Here is a 21,271-nt window from a genome sequence, read left to right as displayed (position 1 = left end):
CCATTACATGCACACATATACCATTACATGCACACATATACTATTCCACACACATATACCATTACATGCACACATATACCATTACATGCACACATACATTTGTGTTCAAAGATAATGATGTGTAGATGAAGTTGATGGTAAAAAAATGAGAAATTTATTCCACTTACTGATCTGATCAGCGTACGGTGTGGATGCACCGATAACGCCACCAAAACAGACTCTTTGACTAGCACAGTACGGGGTCGTAACTGAAGACGTGCCGTCTGCTTCAATTTCACACCACTCACAGTCCAGTACTCCAAAACAATCACTGTAAAAAGAAAAGACATCAAAACTTTTAAATAAAGTTGAAAAAACACATGCTAACAGAATATTATTATTATTACCGACCACCGATTCATAAATGATTCATAAAACTTTAAATTTGCTTCAAATTCAAATCATAATGATAATACCTTTTCGTTTTCCTTTCATGACACTTTGGATCAAAACATTGTGGTAAATCTATAGTGGCTTCCAAATCTACTTCAGGAAACTTGGTGGGTTCCACAGCCAGCTGACAGCTTGGGTTCCTACAGGGAAAACATAACACAAACATTTACTCTAACATCCACAAAGTTGTGGACGCCCAATTCAGGCATATAAAAATGCCAAACCAGTTTCACACATACAGACAGACAGACATCATCATCATATTACTTTTTCCCACCATGACAGAGCTAAGCATACAGTTTTTTTTTTCTTTTTCCCTCAAAGTCAGCTGTGTCAAATCATTTGTTATCATTAACATCTGATATATACATATATATATACATATACATATACATATATATATATATACATATACATATACATATATATATATATATATATATATATATATATATATAAAGGATGGGTAACTGTATGACTATGAACTCAGAAAAGCTGTATTTCAGAGAAGTTTAACTGACCTGTCTTCATGATGCTTGAGACTTCCATTACACTGGTCCATTTCTAGCGTGCATTCACACGGACATTCGCATTCCGTCTGTTCCATGCGATAACAGTTCAGACATAAACGATCCACCTACGAAAACGCAAATGGAGAGTCAATATTAAATACAAAACAGAAAGAAAATGAATCTTAATTAATCTCTTTAAAAAGACAAATAAAAATTTGTAGCAGTAACATTTTCACTGGAATCCAAAAGACAAACACTCAGTGTGTGTCAAAATATTGTCTCCTGGCACAAAAAACAACAAATCAACATGATGCAACATTTGTTTCATGTAATTTCGAAGTGAAATTAAATAAACTTATCAAAAAAAATGAAAAACATAAGTTTCTAAGGCAAAGTAATGTCAGTCTTTGAAAAAAAAAGGTTGGAAAATAATGTTCATGGAGAAAAATAAGAGCCTGGCTAGAAATCTGAAGGTAGAATGTAAATCACTTACCATACTGCAAGGACAAAATGCAGTGAAGTCTTCACATGTTTGGTTCACTATTCCCATAAATGAGTTTGTACCGGGTATCTGTGTGATTTCATACTTAGAGCAGTGTTCACCATGTTTGAGATTGGTAAGTATACCATGGAAGGATGCGTTGAAATGGAAATATCGCTGTACAGTACGATCATTGTAGCCATTGCAGAGTTTCTTGCGCACAAAGCCAGGGTGGTTTAGGATATCATTGGCAACCAGTGGTTCCTGGTGATTAAAATGAAACGATGTTGGAATCAAGCAACAACTTTTTATGTAATTATGACAAATGGAGCAATATGAAAAATCTGCACAATCACTTCTGTCATTTAAAAAAAAAATCAGTTTCATGCAAGACTCCTAGGGAGTCCTGAATCCTTTAAGAAGGTGATTATTAGCACTAGCTCATTCAAAAACACTTACTTTGTGTGTTATATGTGTCTGTTCAGACGGTCCAGTACCAGCTGGTTCTATCAAACCAGGATGTGCAATTAAGTAACCCTTATCGTCAAATATAAAACATCTGAAAAAAATAATTAAAACAATATGAACAAAATAATTCACACAAAAAAACGGGCAGATAATGTTCCTAGAATTTTTTGTCTTCAAGAAAGTCACAAACTGAAAACTTTTAGTCCCCCGAGAGAAAAAAAAAAATTCTGGTCAAATTATTTTTCAAAATTTGGTTGGCGAGATGATTTTTTTTTTGCTAAAACATTCAACAAGGCACAAATTTTGTAGCTTTCATCAATTCATCAACAGAAGGCGCTGTGCAGCAGTGAAATCAATGAAAAAAAAGATTGAAACACACTTCTATTCTAGGTGCACACAACTTTTTAGGCCTCATTAAATTTGACTGATATTTGACTTATTTAAAAGATTTCTAGATTTTCTCACCTTATATACTGTTCGACACAAATTGGAAAAATTTCCATCAGTAGTTTGTAAAAATATTTGATTGTAAAATCTATGCCCATAGTAGCAACCACACGGTCAGCTGAGGTATGACGTTGGTCTGATCTGTGAATCAAGAGAAAAAAAACAATTCATTAATAAAGTACTTCTCATTCATATCGATGTTTACATAAAGCTATCTGCATTATGTATGGAAAAAGTAAGCTTGCACTCTGAAGCCTAGATTTTGGAATATTATTATTAAACCCTTCTTCTCTGAATTTTAACTTCATTGTGCAGATGACATTGGCTACTTACTTTCCTTCATACACACTATGACTCAGCGTTACAATGTAACCAGCGCCACCAACGTCTAGATAGGGAGCAGATAAGGTCACCTGCCCTGGGTTTTCCATTGCTCTGATATACCTGCAAATGGTGAGAAAAGGGTGTCAATAAAGCATAGTAAAACCAAAGAAACCTTGCCTTTGTTTAGAAAGTCACACATAAAAGGGCAGTTGTTGTCATTCAATGCAAGTTTGTGTAAACAAACTATGTACTTTATGCATATTTTATATACACTCCATAGCACCTATAGTGTAAGCAAACCAGTATGACGACTGTATCATTTCAACGTGTTTTGAAAGATTACCAGGGTTGTTGTATGGGACCCATAATGAAAGAGACATGGTGTTACGACTAACGTAATGCTTACCAGGGTTGTTTCGTAGGATCCATACTCTTATCCATCAAAGTACCGGGATATATAGTGGTGTTACGACTAATGTAATGCTTACCAGGGTTGTTTCGTAGGATCCATACTATTATCCATCAAAGTACCGGGGATATATCGTGGTGTTACGACTAATGTAATGCTTACCAGGGTTGTTTCGTAGGATCCATACTCTTATCCATCAAAGTACCGGGATATATCGTGGTGTTACGACTGATGTAATGCTTACCAGGGTTGTTTCGTAGGATCCATACTCTTATCCATCAAAGTACCGGGATATATCGTGGTGTTACGACTAATGTAATGCTTAGCAGGGTTGTTTCGTAGGATCCATACTCTTATCCATCAAAGTACCGGGATATATCGTGGTGTTATGACTAACATAATGCTTACCAGGGTTGTTTCGTAGGATCCATACTCTTATCCATCAAAGTACCGGGGATATATCGTGGTGTTACGAATAATGTAATGCTTAGCAGGGTTGTTTCGTAGGATCCATACTCTTATCCATCAAAGTACCGGGGATATATCGTGGTGTTACGACTAATGTAATGCTTACCAGGGTTGTTTCGTAGGATCCATACTCTTATCCATCAAAGTACCGGGATATATCGTGGTGTTACGACTAATGTAATGCTTAGCAGGGTTGTTTCATAGGATCCATACCCTTATCCATCAAAGTACCGGGATATATCGTGGTGTTACGACTAATGTAATGCTTACCAGGGTTGTTTCGTAGGATCCATACTCTTATCCATCAAAGTACCGGGATATATCGTGGTGTTACGACTAACATTATGCTTACCAGGGTTGTTTCGTAGGATCCATACTTTTATCCATCAAAGTACCGGGGATATATCGTGGTGTTACGACTAACGTAATGCTTACCAGGGTTGTTTCGTAGGATCCATACTCTTATGCATCAAAGTACCGGGATATATCGTGGTGTTACGACTAATGTAATGCTTACCAGGGTTGTTTCGTAGGATCCATACTCTTATCCATCAAAGTACCGGGATATATCGTGGTGTTACGACTAATGTAATGCTAACCAGGGTTGTTTCGTAGGATCCATACTCTTATCCATCAAAGTACCGGGATATATCGTGGTGTTACGACTAATGTAATGCTTACCAGGGTTGTTTCGTAGGATCCATACTCTTATCCATCAAAGTACCGGGGATATATCGTGGTGTTACGAATAATGTAATGCTTAGCAGGGTTGTTTCGTAGGATCCATACTCTTATCCATCAAAGTACCGGGGATATATCGTGGTGTTACGACTAATGTAATGCTTACCAGGGTTGTTTCGTAGGATCCATACTCTTATCCATCAAAGTACCGGGATATATCGTGGTGTTACGACTAATGTAATGCTTACCAGGGTTGTTTCGTAGGATCCATACTCTTATCCATCAAAGTACCGGGATATATCGTGGTGTTACGACTAACATAATGCTTACCAGGGTTGTTTCGTAGGATCCATACTTTTATCCATCAAAGTACCGGGGATATATCGTGGTGTTACGACTAATGTAATGCTTACCAGGGTTGTTTCGTAGGATCCATACTCTTATCCATCAAAGTACCGGGATATATCGTGGTGTTACGACTAATGTAATGCTTACCAGGGTTGTTTCGTAGGATCCATACTCTTATCCATCAAAGTACCGGGATATATCGTGGTGTTACGACTAATGTAATGCTTACCAGGGTTGTTTCGTAGGATCCATACTCTTATCCATCAAAGTACCGGGATATAATCTAAATACACCATTTGTAGTTGCTACATATCTTCTGACAATAAAGTCTCTCACATCACTGGTTTCTACTTGGTTCTTCCAGTGTTTGTCAATTCCACTAGTGGCAGCCACATCATTCTTTATTGCAGGCTGTTATGAGAAAGAAAAAACTCAGTTAACAATTTATCAATCAATTTTTAACAGGACTATTTACAAGATTGTGCAATTGTTTGAGCTAAGAACGTCATTCAAGCCATACATCTAACACAATGCTGTTTTTTCTATGACATCACAGAAACTCGCAATCTGTATTTGAAACATTCCTTCAACAGAAATAAGCTTTTGTATTTCAGTCGTTAGCTGCCATGCTAAAAAATCCACTAATCTCACGGTACACATTCAGGGATTGTGTTAATCCCATATTTTGCTTCCGGGACTCCAATAATTGAAGAGGGACCCAGTTTTTCAGGCAAGCTGGGGTCCAATCTCTAATAAAGTTATCCAGGGTCAAATTTTAATTTCTTAAAATTTTGTAAGTGGGACTCGTCTTGCTAAGACACTAGCGCAAACCCTGCGTGACACTAAGAGCTTATCGATGCTGAATACTTGAGTGAAATTAATCCCATACGTAGCAAACTTAATGAGGATATTTACCTTAAGGCCGGGATTAGCAATAAGTCTTGTATTATCATTTAGATATGCCATGTAATGCTGTACCATTCTCTTCGTCTCTTCCTGGCTTAGGTGTTCAAACGGTGCCGTAAAACTCCCAGCAGATAACATCATGGTGTTGGAGTCTGTGTGAGAAGGTGCAGACAATATATTAAAAGAAAAATTTTAATTCCAAACAGCTTAATTCAGAATTTCCCAAATTTGTCATTAGCGTGATTGCTCCACTATTAGCTCATGCACTTATGTAAATGGTAGAAATGTATCAGTGTTTGTCTAGTACCGTTAAAATCCTATTATAAACCGCGGTTTATATTACAATGTATCAAATAAAAAATTGGGATCAACAGGTCAAGTTCGGGGTGCGGTTTATATTAGGGACATATTGCAATCACTAAATGGGCGTGGTCATTTTCCCCCCACATCACTCACACAAAACAAACAATACACCGTACAATCTTTTGAATATAAGCGTAACTCCAATTTAGATGTCAGGAAAGAGTGATAAGCGTCACGTCACAAAAAAACTGTTCACATGAAAAAAAAATACTCTGTATATTTAATGTAATATGCATTTTTTTTTATTTTCTTCGTAACGGAAAGTATATTCTGACAGGAGTTTCAAATAAAAACAAACATTAATGCATTGCTTAGTAGAAAATGATCATGGTACGGCACTAAAAAAGTATGATACCGTGAGTACGGTAACGCAATCCGGCCATGCTTCGGCTCACAAGTGAATAACTTACTTGTTTTCGAACTGTTGAAATTGTTGATTATTACTCAGTAGTGATTATACCAACGCACGAAAATTAAATTCGTTGAATTGTTATCAAATGCAAGTAAAATTCAACTTAGTTTAACCGTAAGCGAATTATTTCGGCCACATGTAAACGATCGATGCAACATCCGCCATGTAGTTTGAATGCACACGAGACATTACTTGACCGGGTAGGTCAAGTCGCTAATTAACCAATCAAAATGCTGGATGGTGCCCACATGTTCAAAGAAATTAGTTGTTTTCGAAAGATAAACTGAGCATTGAAAAAGAATTTAACAGTTTTTCGGTGAGAACAGCTCATTGTCGAAAACTTGCGACACACGGACGTATTCATAAGGAGTATTGACAAAAGTTGTCACAAGACAAAAGCAGTTTCACTGCGTGTTTGACATCCTAACACTACTGAACAATAAAGAGGTGTGAATATTTTTAGGCACGTTGTCGAAACAAATGAATAGGATTAGGAACAATGTACCAGCTCGTTGAAACAAAGTCGGTCACGGTCTTGTTGAATTGGGGGTGCGGTTAGTAATAGGTACTTTTCATGTTTTCAATTTTTGTTGAGAACTCTTTAACACTAACGCCGAAATCGGGGGTGCGGTTACTATTAGATATGCGGTTTATAATAGGATTTTAACGGTATGTCAAATCCTGGATTTTGGTATTTCTACAGATATACCAATTTACAATGAAGTGCCATGTAGTTATTGCTTACCTTTAGTGGCCAGCTGCTTCAGATGTAGACAAAGATTCTCTGGGGGTAGAATGTCAATTCTATGATACAATACTTTGTCATCGGTGGGAACTGCAATACAAAACAGACCGTGTTACCTCACATAGGCATACATCATAAAATACTGTAAAACGATTTAAGTACGAGAGACAAATTTGAATGAACTTATGGAGTCAATGAATGAAATTGCAAAATTTTGTAGCTGAGAAAATGCCTCTGTGGTCATACAACACAAATGCCATAAAACCATTAAATTGCAAAAATTCCTTGGAGTAAAATTAAGCGGTTTACAATACTCAGAAGATACAATACTGTAAATATGCTTTGGGCACGACTTCACATCTAAAGAACCCCAGTTGTAAGAAAGATGCCCCTTAACTTACTGTTGATATGTCGAAGATGTTTCATGTAAAAATCTTGTTCCACCAGTACAACACAAACAGAGTATGGTGTCCCCTCTATCTTCTTCCATGTATATAATGCCTTATGACTTTTTTTATTGGTATTACTAACCACTGTTAAATTATTTGGCACTGTCAATGTCAAACTACCACTTCCACCCCTAAAAAAACAAACATAAGTCAAACATTGTGTAAACCAAATATACTAGTATAATACAAGTCATTGAAAATGACACAGTCCCCATTAAGTTCTCTTTGTGCTCGTCATATTAAAGCGGAGGGGTTGTCGCGAGTGTGTCCTTGAAACTTGAGTTCCAAGTGGCGTATACAACAGATTGTATCGTGTCATAGTAATATGGCCAAAATAAAAACAGCCGTTATTCGGCCATCTTTGATCTGATTATGAAACACACTGATATGTATGATGTGCCAAATACGAATGAAAATGGTACATAAATTGTGGAAATATAGTAGTAAGGCCAAAAAGTCAGATGGCTGTCAATCGGCTATCCTTGACCAGATTTTGAAACAAATTGTCATGGACATGCATCCTAACATGTATAAAGTACATGTATGTGCCAAATTTGAATAAAAACTGACAGAGCACGTCCAAGATACCGCATAAAAAAACAAAAACAAGATGCCTGCCAGTCGACCATCTTTGATCCAATTGTGAAATAAATCGTCATGGACATGTATCCTAACATGTATAATCTATGTACCAAGTTTGAATGACAAACTGACAAAGCATGTCCAAAATACAACATTTTCAAAAAACAAGATGGCTGCCAGTCGGCCATTTTGAATCGAATCGCTAAACTACTGCATGTGCATATGTCCCACATAAGGTACTAGGCACATGCAAAGAATGAACGGAATCGGTCCACAGGATTCTAAAATATGACGGACAGACTGACGCACGGACACACGGACGGTCGGACGGACGGACAGACTCAGGAACTCACGGACGGTCGGGGACATGTATCCTAACATGTATGATCTATGTACTAAATTTGAATGAAAACTGACAAAGCATGTCCAAAATATTACATTTTCAAAAAACAAGATGGCTGCCAGTCGGCCATCTTTGATCCAATTGTGAAATAAATCATCATGGACATGTATCCTAACATGTATAATCTATGTACCAAGTTTGAATGAAAACTGACAAAGCATGTCCAAAATACAACATTTTCAAAAAACAAGATGGCTGCCAGTCGGCCATTTTGAATCAAATCGCTAAACCACTGCATGTGCATATGTCCCACATAAAGTACTAGACACATGCAAAGAATGAACGGAATCGGTCTAAGGGATTCTGAGATATGACTCCGGACGGACGCATGGACGCACGGACACACGGACGGACGGAGACCGAATTATAAGTCCCCGTTTTCGGACTTCGTCCGAGCGGGGACTAATAACAAGCAATCTCTTGGCTGAGATAGCTCCGCTGTTAGCAATGCACATTTCCATTAAAGAACTGAAGATATCATTACAAAATGAACAAATCTGAGAGAGATCAACTTGTAGTACCTATATATGTAATATCAAAGCAATCGGACAAATCACAAATTTACCAAAAATTACAAAAATATTTATCAAAATTAGAGAATTGAAGATATCATCATGAAATGAACAAATCTAAGTGAGGTCTTCCCAAAGTACATATACACCAAGTATCAAAGCAATCAGGCTTGTAGTTTTCAAAAAGAAGATGAAAAAGTCAAAAGTTGACCTGAACAATAGAAAATCACTCATACAGTAAGCTCCACTTGGCAGATACTCAACATGGATTTTACAAGTAGTGAGTATAGGTCACTGTTTTGATGAAAGGACTTGGTGTACCAAGTACTATAACAGAATTTAGCTAACAGAAGGTACACTTTTGAATTGCAGAAATTTACACAACTTGTAGTCACCAGAACTGTATACCAAGTTAAATTTGGAGATTAATGGAGTATAAGATTTTATCACTATGTAATTATATGCAAATATGAAAATCACTCAAGAATTGTAAGACCATCACACAAACTAAGTTTTAAAGTAGTGAATATTGAATTTCTTTAGTTATTACACCATACAGACAGTGGTAACCACTATATTCTCTGAACTGGGGGATAATAAAAGTGGCTACTTAAATATGAATTAATATGAAGATCCTTCTCCAATGCTACAAATAAATGGGATCACAGAATGCCGGTAAACAAAAATAAAAACGCATTATGTACTTCGTGATCAGCCCAAAATTAATGGGGTTTTCTACAGACTCGTTCAGTATTTCTAAAAATGTAAGTTAGCTGTGAGATCATCTCGCCATTCATACGCCTTGTATTCAACTCTCATGAGATCTTTATCATATTTGCTAGGCTTCATTTTATAAATCCTTGATAATATACAGTGCTGTAGAAAACTTTTCTCCTTGAAATTTCATTTTTTGGTAATTTCACTGCTGAATCACGATTATACAGTGACAATACTTTTTTTTCTACATTTCACATGAGTGAAAATGATATATTTCCACATTGTAACTAGAAATATAAGCTCAAGGCAAAGACAGTAAGGTTTTACCTTGCTAGAGACTGTCTGATTTCTGTAAAACCATCCACATTTTCAAAATGGCTGATATCAGCATGCATCGGTTGGGATTTCATGAACGTTGGTCTTGGTAACGATGGATGCATCAATGTGTAACCTGTTGGAAAACAATGTCAACAATTAAAACTGAAGCCAGACAAACAAAAATTTGTTGTGTTCATTGGAAGCGCTCATAGATCTCACTGAATTTACCAAAACCATTGCCGCTGAGAGATGCAAGATGCAAGACATTAAGCTGAGAGTTTTCAGCGCATCTTCCAAAACACATACATAGCCATTGTTCACTGTCGATGATCGTCTGCTTGAATGTTTGCATTACAAGTTTCTCCATTTTGTAGATCAATTAAAAAACATTTAAGATGAGTATAAACATTTAAATTTTTTAGCAAATACAAATAAATATTCTTGGCTGTTTGCTTTACACTTGTTTATAAATACATTATTTTCACAATCCCGAAATGAAATATAACATCTCCTCAAAATCTTTGGGGAAAGATGTTGTCTATTTCCTCTTCTTTATATTCTGGACTTTCTAGATATATCGGATCTGGTTGAATCTAGAATTTATTTATAAATAAATAAAACGTTTTCATGTTTTTTTTAATTGTTTCATGTTTGGACGTCTCAATACTCACCTTGGTCATCCACCATGAACGCATAAGAGAGTTCTCCTTCTTCAAAATATGTTATATCTTCCAGCATATCTCCCATATTGAGATCAATGCCAACAATACCAAGGAGACGGTTGTTATAGTAACAGGCTTGAGTGATGGTCATCACTAATCCTAGAGGGTTGAGATAAAAAGAAGAATTTAGCTATGGTTACAAATAAAATATCCATGGCATCTCAGGCTTAATTAATGATGAAGAAAAAATTTATAATGCATTTTTGTATGTGCCCCCCCCCCTATTTCTTACCTTGGGATTGACATAGCATTTAATTTACCTATTATGATGTTTGAGCTTTTTCACTGGGGTTTAAAAGTTTACAAATTTGGCAGAGAAACAATGAGTTATAATGTTATTTTACATGTTCATGTGGATTCAATTTAGCAGATTTTACTTATCCGCGAACCTAACGAAATTAAAACCCAGTGAATAATTAATTGTTTTACAATATTTGGGACTGCAGTTTATAATGGCTTTATACATATTAGCAGCCAAGAAAACATAGATTTTTGTCCCTCAAAATAATTATGGTGTGATAACTGAGGGTGATACAATCACAAAATCATGAAAGTCGCTAAGAAATGTTTCTCCACTGAGTTTTAATCACTATTACACAAAGAATATTTCATTATATCAAGCATATTGACTAGGTTCTAAATTCATAAATTTGTCAGTGAAATAATGAGTTCTACTGTAATTTTCTATGTACAAAAATATTCAATTTAGCAGATTTCACTTTCCATTGAAAATAGTTCAATTAAAAACCCATTCATAGTATTTTTGAATCACTAATAATTTTTAGTAACAGTGTATACATATGATTGATTACCTTTGCCAATCTGGTCCATATAAGGCAATGTGTAGATGGGTTCACTGCTCATATTATTGGGAAGAATAGAGTAGAATCTACCGACGGTGGATGGAAGATTACTGATGATGTTCAATACTGTCATAATACCCTTCTGTTAACAAAAAAAATCAAATACAAAGTTATGACAATGAGGATATTTCCATATTTGGTAATATGATACACAATATGCAAATTATATGCAGATATATGTTAATATCAGGAAACCTCCTTCATAGTGTTATTATGAAATCAAACAATACATGTATATTGGTGTTTGTCTTGAAAAATGATGGATTTTTGTCAACAAAATTTTTGGAAAAACATTCATTTTTGATTTAAGCAACAAAATGACCAAAAAAAAATTAATAACTTTTTTCTAAGCAATATAAGTATTTGTGGTGATGGTTTACCTTTCTTGGCTGTGTGTCCAGCAAGGTTGGTATCACCTCGTATTTGTCACTGTTCTGTTCAGCAACATCACGTAGGAATGCCAACTCATCTAAACCAGTCTTCCCATCTATAAAGAATAACATAGTTAAACCGTGGTTACCTTACTGTTTGTGACTATACATTGCTTGACTAGGTTGAATTCAATGCACTCTATACTGATGTATATAAAATTAATACACTACTGTCATCAAGTTAAGTTACAACACTACTCAATAATCAAAATAATGGAATTTTCTTTATTTTTAATGAATGAAATGTCACAAGGTAGACAAAAATGAACTGAAAATATTATGTTTTGTCTGTTTTGGGGTATTTTACCATTGTATACAAAGTTCATGCCAGAAAAAATTACAAAATTAATATTATTGTAGTTTGTTTTTTAATTAAGAAATGAGTTTTCATTGTAATGTACGAAAACCGCTCCTAAATTACAATTTTGTGCATATTTTATCTCAAAAAACAGATTTACAATGTCAAAATGAAGTGTACATACTTTTGATTAATAATAAAATAATTATTTTATAAACAAATTTTGTCACAAAATATTCTTACTGCTGCATGAACTGAAACATGTGCACAGTAGTAGCATTCTACTCTGAAGTGCCAACCTAATCATGCAGTGTGTGTTAAAAGTTGGTGTAAAGAAATAATAATTTTACATGTTTGAACTGTATTTCTGTATTAATCAATAAATAAATACTGATGTATACTTTAATATTCAGTATTCATTATCTCACCTTCTACCAGGGCGTATGTCATTATAATAACTTTATTATTAAGTAGAGTATTCTGTTCTACTATCGTGTTCATAACCGTCTTCACTGCGTCTGATCCCGCTGTATGTCCTGAACTGATGTAAAGGATTATCAATGCATCTATGAAAATAAAATTTAAAAAAAATAAAATTGAAAGATTTACTAAAATTTGTAACTTGAGTCAAGACATCACATACTATTTCAGAAAAATTGTCCATATTGTAAAATTTCATGATTTTTACTATTATCCATTCAACACCATGAAGATCATTTGACTCACAGCTCATGTATGCACATTTAAAAAATACTAAATTGTCCTCCAACTTTTCATCAATATAGATTTTATTATTTGTTTGCAATATGTCAATGTAAATATTATACCTGAATTTATACCGCCTTGACTGTGGAACTTTACAGAATTCTTGATTAACTTGAATGCTCGGAGAATAGCCTGAGTATGATTGGTGGCTCCTGTGAGAGAATGAGAAATAACGACCACGATCATTACACTGACAATGACAAAAACGTTTCAGAACAGACATATCCTAAATGCAGGTTCAACTACTAGTCAATGTTTTACTTCAACAAATTTTAAAATGAAGGAAGAATAGAGAAAATATAAAATTAAGGGACATTAATAATTAATTCTTACCATCATCCGATTTGATTCCCTGAATGAATTTATTCAGTTGTTTTTTTGTTTCCACCGTTGATGGCGCTAATTGTTCTAAATAACATGAGTCGTCTTTGCAAGTATGTATAGTGGACGCAATACTGAGAACACCAACCTGTAGAAAACAGATAAAAAGAGTGTCAATCAATGAAGCACAATCAGATCTAAAAAATCAGAATTATCTAATGCTAATAGGTTTTTAAAGACCACCACCACTCTGGAACAATTAAATGACAGTTACTGTTAAAATGTTTGACTATGTCAGCACAGAACCCTCAAGAAAAAACATTATAAAATCAATGTTTCATTTTCAAATGAATTCTAGATTCAACTTTGTCTGGTATATCTAGAAATACCAAACTATAAAGGAGAGGTATTATAGCCAAGTCTTGGATGCAGAGGGTTATTCATAGTGATGGCAATAATTCCATTTCCAATTGTTCAAGCTCATTATGCTCCTTCTCGTCCATAGATGGAATCAGACAACTGGAAGTAGTGATTGTGTTCTTACCCTATCTTTCTCGGACAATGTCTCAACCGCAATCTCTGCAGCTTTTTTGGCAATTTTCAGTAAATCATCACTGACCATAGACCCCCTGTCTATCACAACAACCACATGCTTCTTCTGTGGCCTTACAGTTGATGCATACAGGGCACTGAAAGATGCAATACATAAAATGACTCAGAAATGACAAAGATTTGAAACAAGCAGCCTGAGATAGTTCCGCTCTTAGCAATGTACATTTCATTTGAAAAATTGAAAATATCACAAAATGAACAAATCTGAGAGAGCAACCTGTAATACTTATATATATAATATCAAAGCAATCAGACTTGTGGTTTTTAAGAGAAAGTCAAAAATATCACTTTTTACCAAAAATGACAAATATATTCACCAAAATTAGGGAATTAAAGATATCCTAACAAAGTGAACAAATCTAAGAGAGGTCTACCCAAGGTATATATACATAGTATCAAAGCATTCAGGCTTGTATTTTCAAGAAGAAGTCAAAAAAGTAAAAAGTTAACACAGACAATGGACAATAACCATCACTTATCTTTTTGTGCTTGCTCAGATTTACTGTGCCATGCTAGAAATATCTCACAACATCAGAACCAGGAATGATCCCTGAGATACAAAATGTATAAATCTCATCAGTTTTTCACATAAAAAATAAAAAAAAAGCCATTTACCTGCTCCTTGGATCAATATCTTTGCTACAAGACATAGAGCAGTGGGCGCTGTTAAACAACGTGGCAGGAAAAATGGTTTTGATGCCTTCCTCTGAACTAAAATACTGCCATTTTAATGACGGATAACTTCGTAAATTATTGGCTAAAACTGCAAGAAAAAATAACAATATTAATTAAAAACAAGCATTAGAATATGACTTGATAAATTTGCACAACTAAAATATACAATATGAAACCCAGTTCATGATTGGTCAGAAATCTTCAATATATTCATTATGTTTGTGTCTCATCCAATGAGTAAATATTTTACATTTACAGTTGGTAAGTAAATGTTATAACATTTACCATTAAGTTGGTATAGACAGATTTTTGAAACGTGTTGATATACATGTATTGTTGAGTTGTCAATCCCATTGAGCACAGAAAAAGGCAAGATTTGACAGGTTGACTACAAGCTGGAACGCCAAGTTTAACCTGGAATCCAACATGAGAGCCAAAAGGTCAAAACTGTTTGTGGTGTCAGTATGCGGCTACCAATATGTGTTAAATTCTAACAAACTTTCAAAACACTTAATCAAACCACAGTTATTTCATTCTATTTTTGAAAATAACAAGTAGCATAGTTCCATGTAAGTTATGAAGATTAACTATAATTAATATCGTAATAATATTCCTGATGTACCAGTTTAGAATTTCAATTTGGCAGGATCCAGATTTGGATTTTTCTTTTGGGCTTTCAATAAACTTCATTTGTTCCCCATAAACTGTTAAATAATGACATTTGTACTGACAGCCACAGGATTTAACCCTCTAACACCAAAGTGCATTTCGATGATATAGCCATCTTTTGAGGGAACCCTGCATTGGGACTACTGTAAAATCTGTATTAAAAGCCGCGGATTCTATTAAAATGGCACAATACAACAGAGGGGATGTGGCTTCTATTAGAGTATCTACACATATGAGAAATGATGAATTTTTGATTCTCAATTGCTCAAAAAGAATGGGTGCGACTTCTATTAGAGATGCGGCTTCTAATACAGATTTTACGGTACTGATCAATGTAAAATACCTTGTGTAAGATTTTTTCCGGGATTAAAGACTCCTGACGGCGTGACAGTCGAGATTCTGTCACAAACTTGAGTCCTAGAAATATTGCTTTGAAATACACCATCATATCTAAGAAAATAAATGAGAAAGATACGTTATTTAATGATTAATTTTAATTGAGTAGATATGGCTACAAAAAGACAAGAGTAAAATTTACAACAGCGAGACATTTGTGCCAGCAGGTAATCATACCCACTGCAGTAAATAGATTAATTATTTACTATTAACAGATTTTTGACCATTTATGATTTTCATAAACACCATTCTATAAAATGCAACTGGCTGGAGGAGAAATATCCACTTCACTGATTTTGACTAGTGCACAATTGAGAACCAGATATTGTTAGCCTTGGGGATTGGACAGGGTGTTGATATCAAATGTAACACTCATTTGCATAAACTAAATTGCAAAAACCTACTTGGTGGCATCTATTGGCAATTGGCAGCAATCGTTTCTGCTCGTCATGGCGCTATTTCTGTGTTTTTTATATAAATCTTCTACTGATGCTTTACTGCTAGATAAAATTCTTAAATATTGACTAAATTTGGCGCGAATCCGCCTCACAAGCTGCTGTATCTGTTGTTCTTCATTTGGAGCCCGATCAACGTACAACAACGAGTCATAAATGGCCTGCAATTAAAAATAGAATCACATTGTTACTCAAATAAATTAGAGAAATTCTTGAAGAATTATCGGTATGATTAAATAAATATAGCATTAACTCTAATCTGGGCAAGTCAATGTAAAAGTACAATGTACATGGGGCTGGCAGAATAAAACAAATTTAATTTTTGTTAAAGCGACAATAGCTGTGATTTTGAACATTTTACCGAAATATTGTTTTAGACACAATTGCATGTACAACACCAAGCTAATGTCACATGAAAACTGAAGATTGAGAAATCACCATTTTTATTGGGAACCATAGAAAATTATTATCGCACACTATTATGGGAAATGACACATAAAATCACCAGTGAAATCTGGTGATGTATTTGACATTTTGCCCAGGGTCCTGGTAAATTGTCATCTGAAATTGTTATACCGAAATCCCGGAGGTTTGATTGACAAAACTGGATTTCAATAGATGGCGCCCTCTGGAGAACTGGTCACATCCTGCCATCTTTTTTCATTTTCAAGTGATTTAATGTACAACATTGTTATATAGCGTATATGTAATGCTTTTCGTGTCCACATTTCGACAATGATCGTTACAAACTGGTACTATTGATGAAGAAATTGTTTTATTAAAAATAAAATTTGGAGGACAAAAAATGCGATTGCTGCTTTAAAATACTAGTAATAAAAAAAAATGTGACATGATAAAAAAACAAGCAGCCTATCGGCTGAGATAGCTCCGCTGTTAGCAATGCACATTTCAATTAAAGAACTGAAGACATCATTAGAAAATGAACAATATGAATAGTATCAAAGCAATCGGACTTACAGTTTTTAACAAGAAGTCGAAAATATCACTTTTTACCAAAAATTACAAAAATATTCACCAAAATAAATTAATTAGAGAATTGAAGATATCATCACAAAACGAACAAATCTGAGAGAGGTCCACATGTAGTACCTATATATGTAATATCAAAGCAATCAGACTTACAGTTTTCAACAAGAAGTCGAAAATATCACTTTTTACCAAAAATGACAAAAATATTCACCAAAATTAGAGAATTGAAGATATCATCACAAAATGAACAAATCTGAGAGAGGTCCACATGTAGTACCTATATATGTAATATCAAAGCAATCGGACTTGCGGTTTTTAACAAGAAGTCAAAAAGATCACTTTTTACCAAAAATGACAAAAATATTCACCAAAATTAGAGAATTGAAGATATCATCACGAAATAAACAAATCTGAGAGAGGTCCACATGTAGTACATATATATGTAGTATCAAAGCAATTGGACTTGCGGTTTTTAACAAGAAGTCGAAAATATCAGTTTTTACCAAAAATGACAAAAATATTCACCAAAATTAGAGAATTAAAGATATCATTACAAAATGAACAAATCTGAGAGAGGTCCACATGTAGTACCTATATATGTAATATCAAAGCATTTGCACTTGCGGTTTTTAACAAGAAGTCGAAAATATCAGTTTTTTACCAAAAATGACAAAAATATTCACCAAAATTAGAGAATTAAAGATATCATTACAAAATGAACAAATCTGAGAGAGGTCCACATGTAGTACCTATATATGTAATATCAAAGCAATTGCACTTGCGGTTTTTAACAAGAAGTCGAAAATATCAGTTTTTACCAAAAATGACAAAAATATTTACCAAAATTAGAGAATTGAAGATATCATCACGAAATGAACAAATCTGAGAGAGGTCCACATGTAGTACCTATATATGTAATATCAAAGCAATTGCACTTGCGGTTTTTAACAAGAAGTCGAAAATATCAGTTTTTACCAAAAATGACAAAAATATTCACCAAAATTAGAGAATTGAAGATATCATCACGAAATGAACAAATCTGAGAGAGGTCCACATGTAGTACCTATATATGTAGTATCAAAGCAATTGGACTTGCGGTTTTAACAAGAAGTCGAAAATATCAGTTTTTACCAAAAATGACAAAAATAATCACCAAAATTAAAGAATTAAAGATATCATTACAAAATTAACAAATCTGAGAGAGGTCCACATGTAGTACCTATATATGTAATATCAAAGCATTTGCACTTGCGGTTTTTAACAAGAAGTCGAAAATATCAGTTTTTACCAAAAATGACAAAAATATTCACCAAAATTAGAGAATTAAAGATATCATTACAAAATGAACAAATCTGAGAGAGGTCCACATGTAGTACCTATATATGTAATATCAAAGCAATTGCACTTGCGGTTTTTAACAAGAAGTCGAAAATATCAGTTTTTACCAAAAATGACAAAAATATTTACCAAAATTAGAGAATTGAAGATATCATCACGAAATGAACAAATCTGAGAGAGGTCCACATGTAGTACCTATATATGTAATATCAAAGCAATTGGACTTGCGGTTTTTAACAAGAAGTCGAAAATATCAGTTTTTACCAAAAATGACAAAAATATTCACCAAAATTAGAGAATTGAAGATATCATCACGAAATGAACAAATCTGAGAGAGGTCCACATGTAGTACCTATATATGTAGTATCAAAGCAATTGGACTTGCGGTTTTTAACAAGAAGTCGAAAATATCAGTTTTTACCAAAAATGACAAAAATAATCACCAAAATTAAAGAATTAAAGATATCATTACAAAATTAACAAATCTGAGAGAGGTCCACATGTAGTACCTATAGATGTAATATCAAAGCAATTGCACTTGCGGTTTTTAACAAGAAGTCGAAAATATCAGTTTTTACCAAAAATGACAAAAATATTCACCAAAATTAGAGAATTAAAGATATCAACATAAAATGAACAAACCTAAGAGAGGTCTACCCAAGGTACATATACACCAAGTATCAAAGCATTTAGGCTTGTAGTTTTCAAGAAGAAGTCGAAAAAGTAAAACATTGACACGGACGACGGACGACGACGACGGACAATCACTCATATGATAAGCTCCGCTCGACAAAGTCGACAGCGGAGCTAAAAAAAAGAGCTCTCTGCAGTCTAATTAATGATAAACAAAATTTACCAAAACTCTTTTTTAAAGACACATATTTTGAACAAAAGCATTCCTATTTTAATAAGGAGATATTTCATAATTGTGAATATTTCTATATAGGTAAATATTTATTAGTGTGAATATATATAACATGAATTGAATTCCTGCTCATTAATACTTTATTAATATCAAGATAATGTTGGATATGAAATTGAAGACTTTGTAATATACGAGTCCTCACAGATACCGCCTGGGACAAGAGAGATTTGAAAAGCTATGCCATAAAGTGTCATTCTTCCCTGTGGGGATACTTTATGAGCACAGTTTTTATAGAGCCTGGCAATGCCATGAAGCAGTATGGCACACTAATGTTAAAATTTCTGACCAATTGACAGCAGTTTATGCAAGTACCCTCCATTGGCAATGTTGTTTTTGGAAAAAAAGTGTTTGGAAATTGTCAGCATAAATATATTCACTTTCTCACAACTGCTACAGAGCTTATGTGTAGGTTTGTATTTAAATGCAGATAATTTTATTATCAAATCAAGTAGGAAATATGAGACACAAGTTTCATAGAGAATGGCGGGAGTGCAGACAATAACAGTAAAAGCCAATTATCTTGGGTTACAATTTTATTTATTTTCATACAGCATCTACCCATTCTATGTATCTTGTAGGAACTCCATTCCATTTTTTTTATTGAAGACACAAACCCTATATTTCTTGAATATTACTTTCAATTCTATTGTGGTGTCGGCAAGATGAATAGACGGCTTTATCACCGCAACTTCCTTTTAGTACGGCAGCGGCAGTTGCATCACTGCATTTTATAACGTCTCATCAATTTTTAGTGCTGGCACAAGTGCTCCCTTCGTACCACTAACAAGCAGCATTTTTTTAATAAAAAGTCGTGTGTTGCTCGTAACTCAGTCATAACTTGGGAACAATCCCCATAAGGTACATAAACGGGGGCCTATACCTGTATGAGAACGGCAATTTGATATTTCAGCGGCCAGAGAAGGGAGCTTTCTTAAAAATTTATATGCGCAGTAGTAAGGCGTATTTGCCCAACACAAGCTGGCAAATATACATGTAGCCGTTATAAAAAGCAGGAATTATAAAGTTTTTTTTGGGTAATTGATGAAAAAAATGTCACCTACACTGAGTCAACATTATGAAACAGGTGGAGCTAATGGCATGCATTTTTAGAATCACGTTTTATATGTGCACAAACATATAACATTGTATTTTATTTTTGCCATGCTTTTTTTTAAAATAAAACTGAATATAAAACTAAGAGCATGATTTGCGTTTTGTACCAAGATTAATGTATTCTCTCGATAAACATTGTAACACAAATCATTTTGATTTTAGAACCTCACATAAAGTTCCATTTTTGTTCTTGCCAAGTAACAATTTTAGAACATTAATTTTTATTATTTCCGTATAATTTTTTTTTCGAAAGACTTTCAATTTCTGCAATTAAAAATTGCGAGATTATTACATTAAATTTAGGTTGAATAACAAATATGAACAAGAAGTTTCATCAAGTCATGCGCACTTAAATTTGCACAACAAATTAACAAAAATTTTGTTTATTTTTCTCATATTTTCTAGAAAGTAGCTTAGGTAGTCTCTGACCCCCTAACCATATCTTAAAATGCACCAATGAATAAAGTAAAACTAAAAGCGATATTCAGTGAGAAAATTTAGTTCTTGAGTGACACCAGCAGACAAAATACAGCAGGGAGAATATTTGGTGGGTCTGAACAAACGACACACGGCTCCCAGCAGCAAGAACAGGCAACATTTTTTTAGCTAGACACAGTAGCTTAGCAGACCTTTCAGCCCCCTGACCGTACACAATATGACAATTGTTTGTAAGAGCTTAATTCGGCGTCCTACAAGCTGTTGCAAAAATGCTGTCGCCCTG

At 34.3% G+C, this 21,271-nt stretch overlaps 1 protein-coding gene across 1 annotated transcript in view; it reads right to left on the bottom strand.

The window, feature by feature from the left end:
- Positions 1-21,271, bottom strand: part of LOC100369300 (VWFA and cache domain-containing protein 1-like) — a 40,282-nt gene that overhangs the window by 5,224 nt on the left and 13,787 nt on the right. Inside the window, exons 2-23 of the mRNA XM_085503081.1 lie at positions 16,134-16,345; positions 15,677-15,783; positions 14,605-14,752; positions 13,922-14,066; positions 13,390-13,525; positions 13,119-13,208; positions 12,720-12,857; positions 11,943-12,049; positions 11,512-11,644; positions 10,649-10,798; positions 9,987-10,110; positions 7,398-7,576; positions 6,997-7,086; positions 5,486-5,628; positions 4,800-4,981; positions 2,674-2,784; positions 2,359-2,481; positions 1,885-1,984; positions 1,438-1,689; positions 954-1,069; positions 456-572; positions 168-310 (exon numbers count right to left, since the gene is read on the bottom strand). Coding sequence (XP_085359207.1) covers positions 168-310; positions 456-572; positions 954-1,069; positions 1,438-1,689; positions 1,885-1,984; positions 2,359-2,481; positions 2,674-2,784; positions 4,800-4,981; positions 5,486-5,628; positions 6,997-7,086; positions 7,398-7,576; positions 9,987-10,110; positions 10,649-10,798; positions 11,512-11,644; positions 11,943-12,049; positions 12,720-12,857; positions 13,119-13,208; positions 13,390-13,525; positions 13,922-14,066; positions 14,605-14,752; positions 15,677-15,783; positions 16,134-16,345 — 3,046 coding nt within the window. The remainder of the gene's footprint in view (positions 1-167; positions 311-455; positions 573-953; positions 1,070-1,437; positions 1,690-1,884; positions 1,985-2,358; positions 2,482-2,673; positions 2,785-4,799; positions 4,982-5,485; positions 5,629-6,996; positions 7,087-7,397; positions 7,577-9,986; positions 10,111-10,648; positions 10,799-11,511; positions 11,645-11,942; positions 12,050-12,719; positions 12,858-13,118; positions 13,209-13,389; positions 13,526-13,921; positions 14,067-14,604; positions 14,753-15,676; positions 15,784-16,133; positions 16,346-21,271) is intronic.

The sequence above is a fragment of the Saccoglossus kowalevskii genome, chromosome 9 (assembly GCF_978046115.1).
Source record: "Saccoglossus kowalevskii chromosome 9, keSacKowa6.1, whole genome shotgun sequence".
NCBI classification, from domain to species: domain Eukaryota; kingdom Metazoa; phylum Hemichordata; class Enteropneusta; family Harrimaniidae; genus Saccoglossus; species Saccoglossus kowalevskii.
This window is presented reverse-complemented; position numbering and strand designations above follow the sequence as displayed.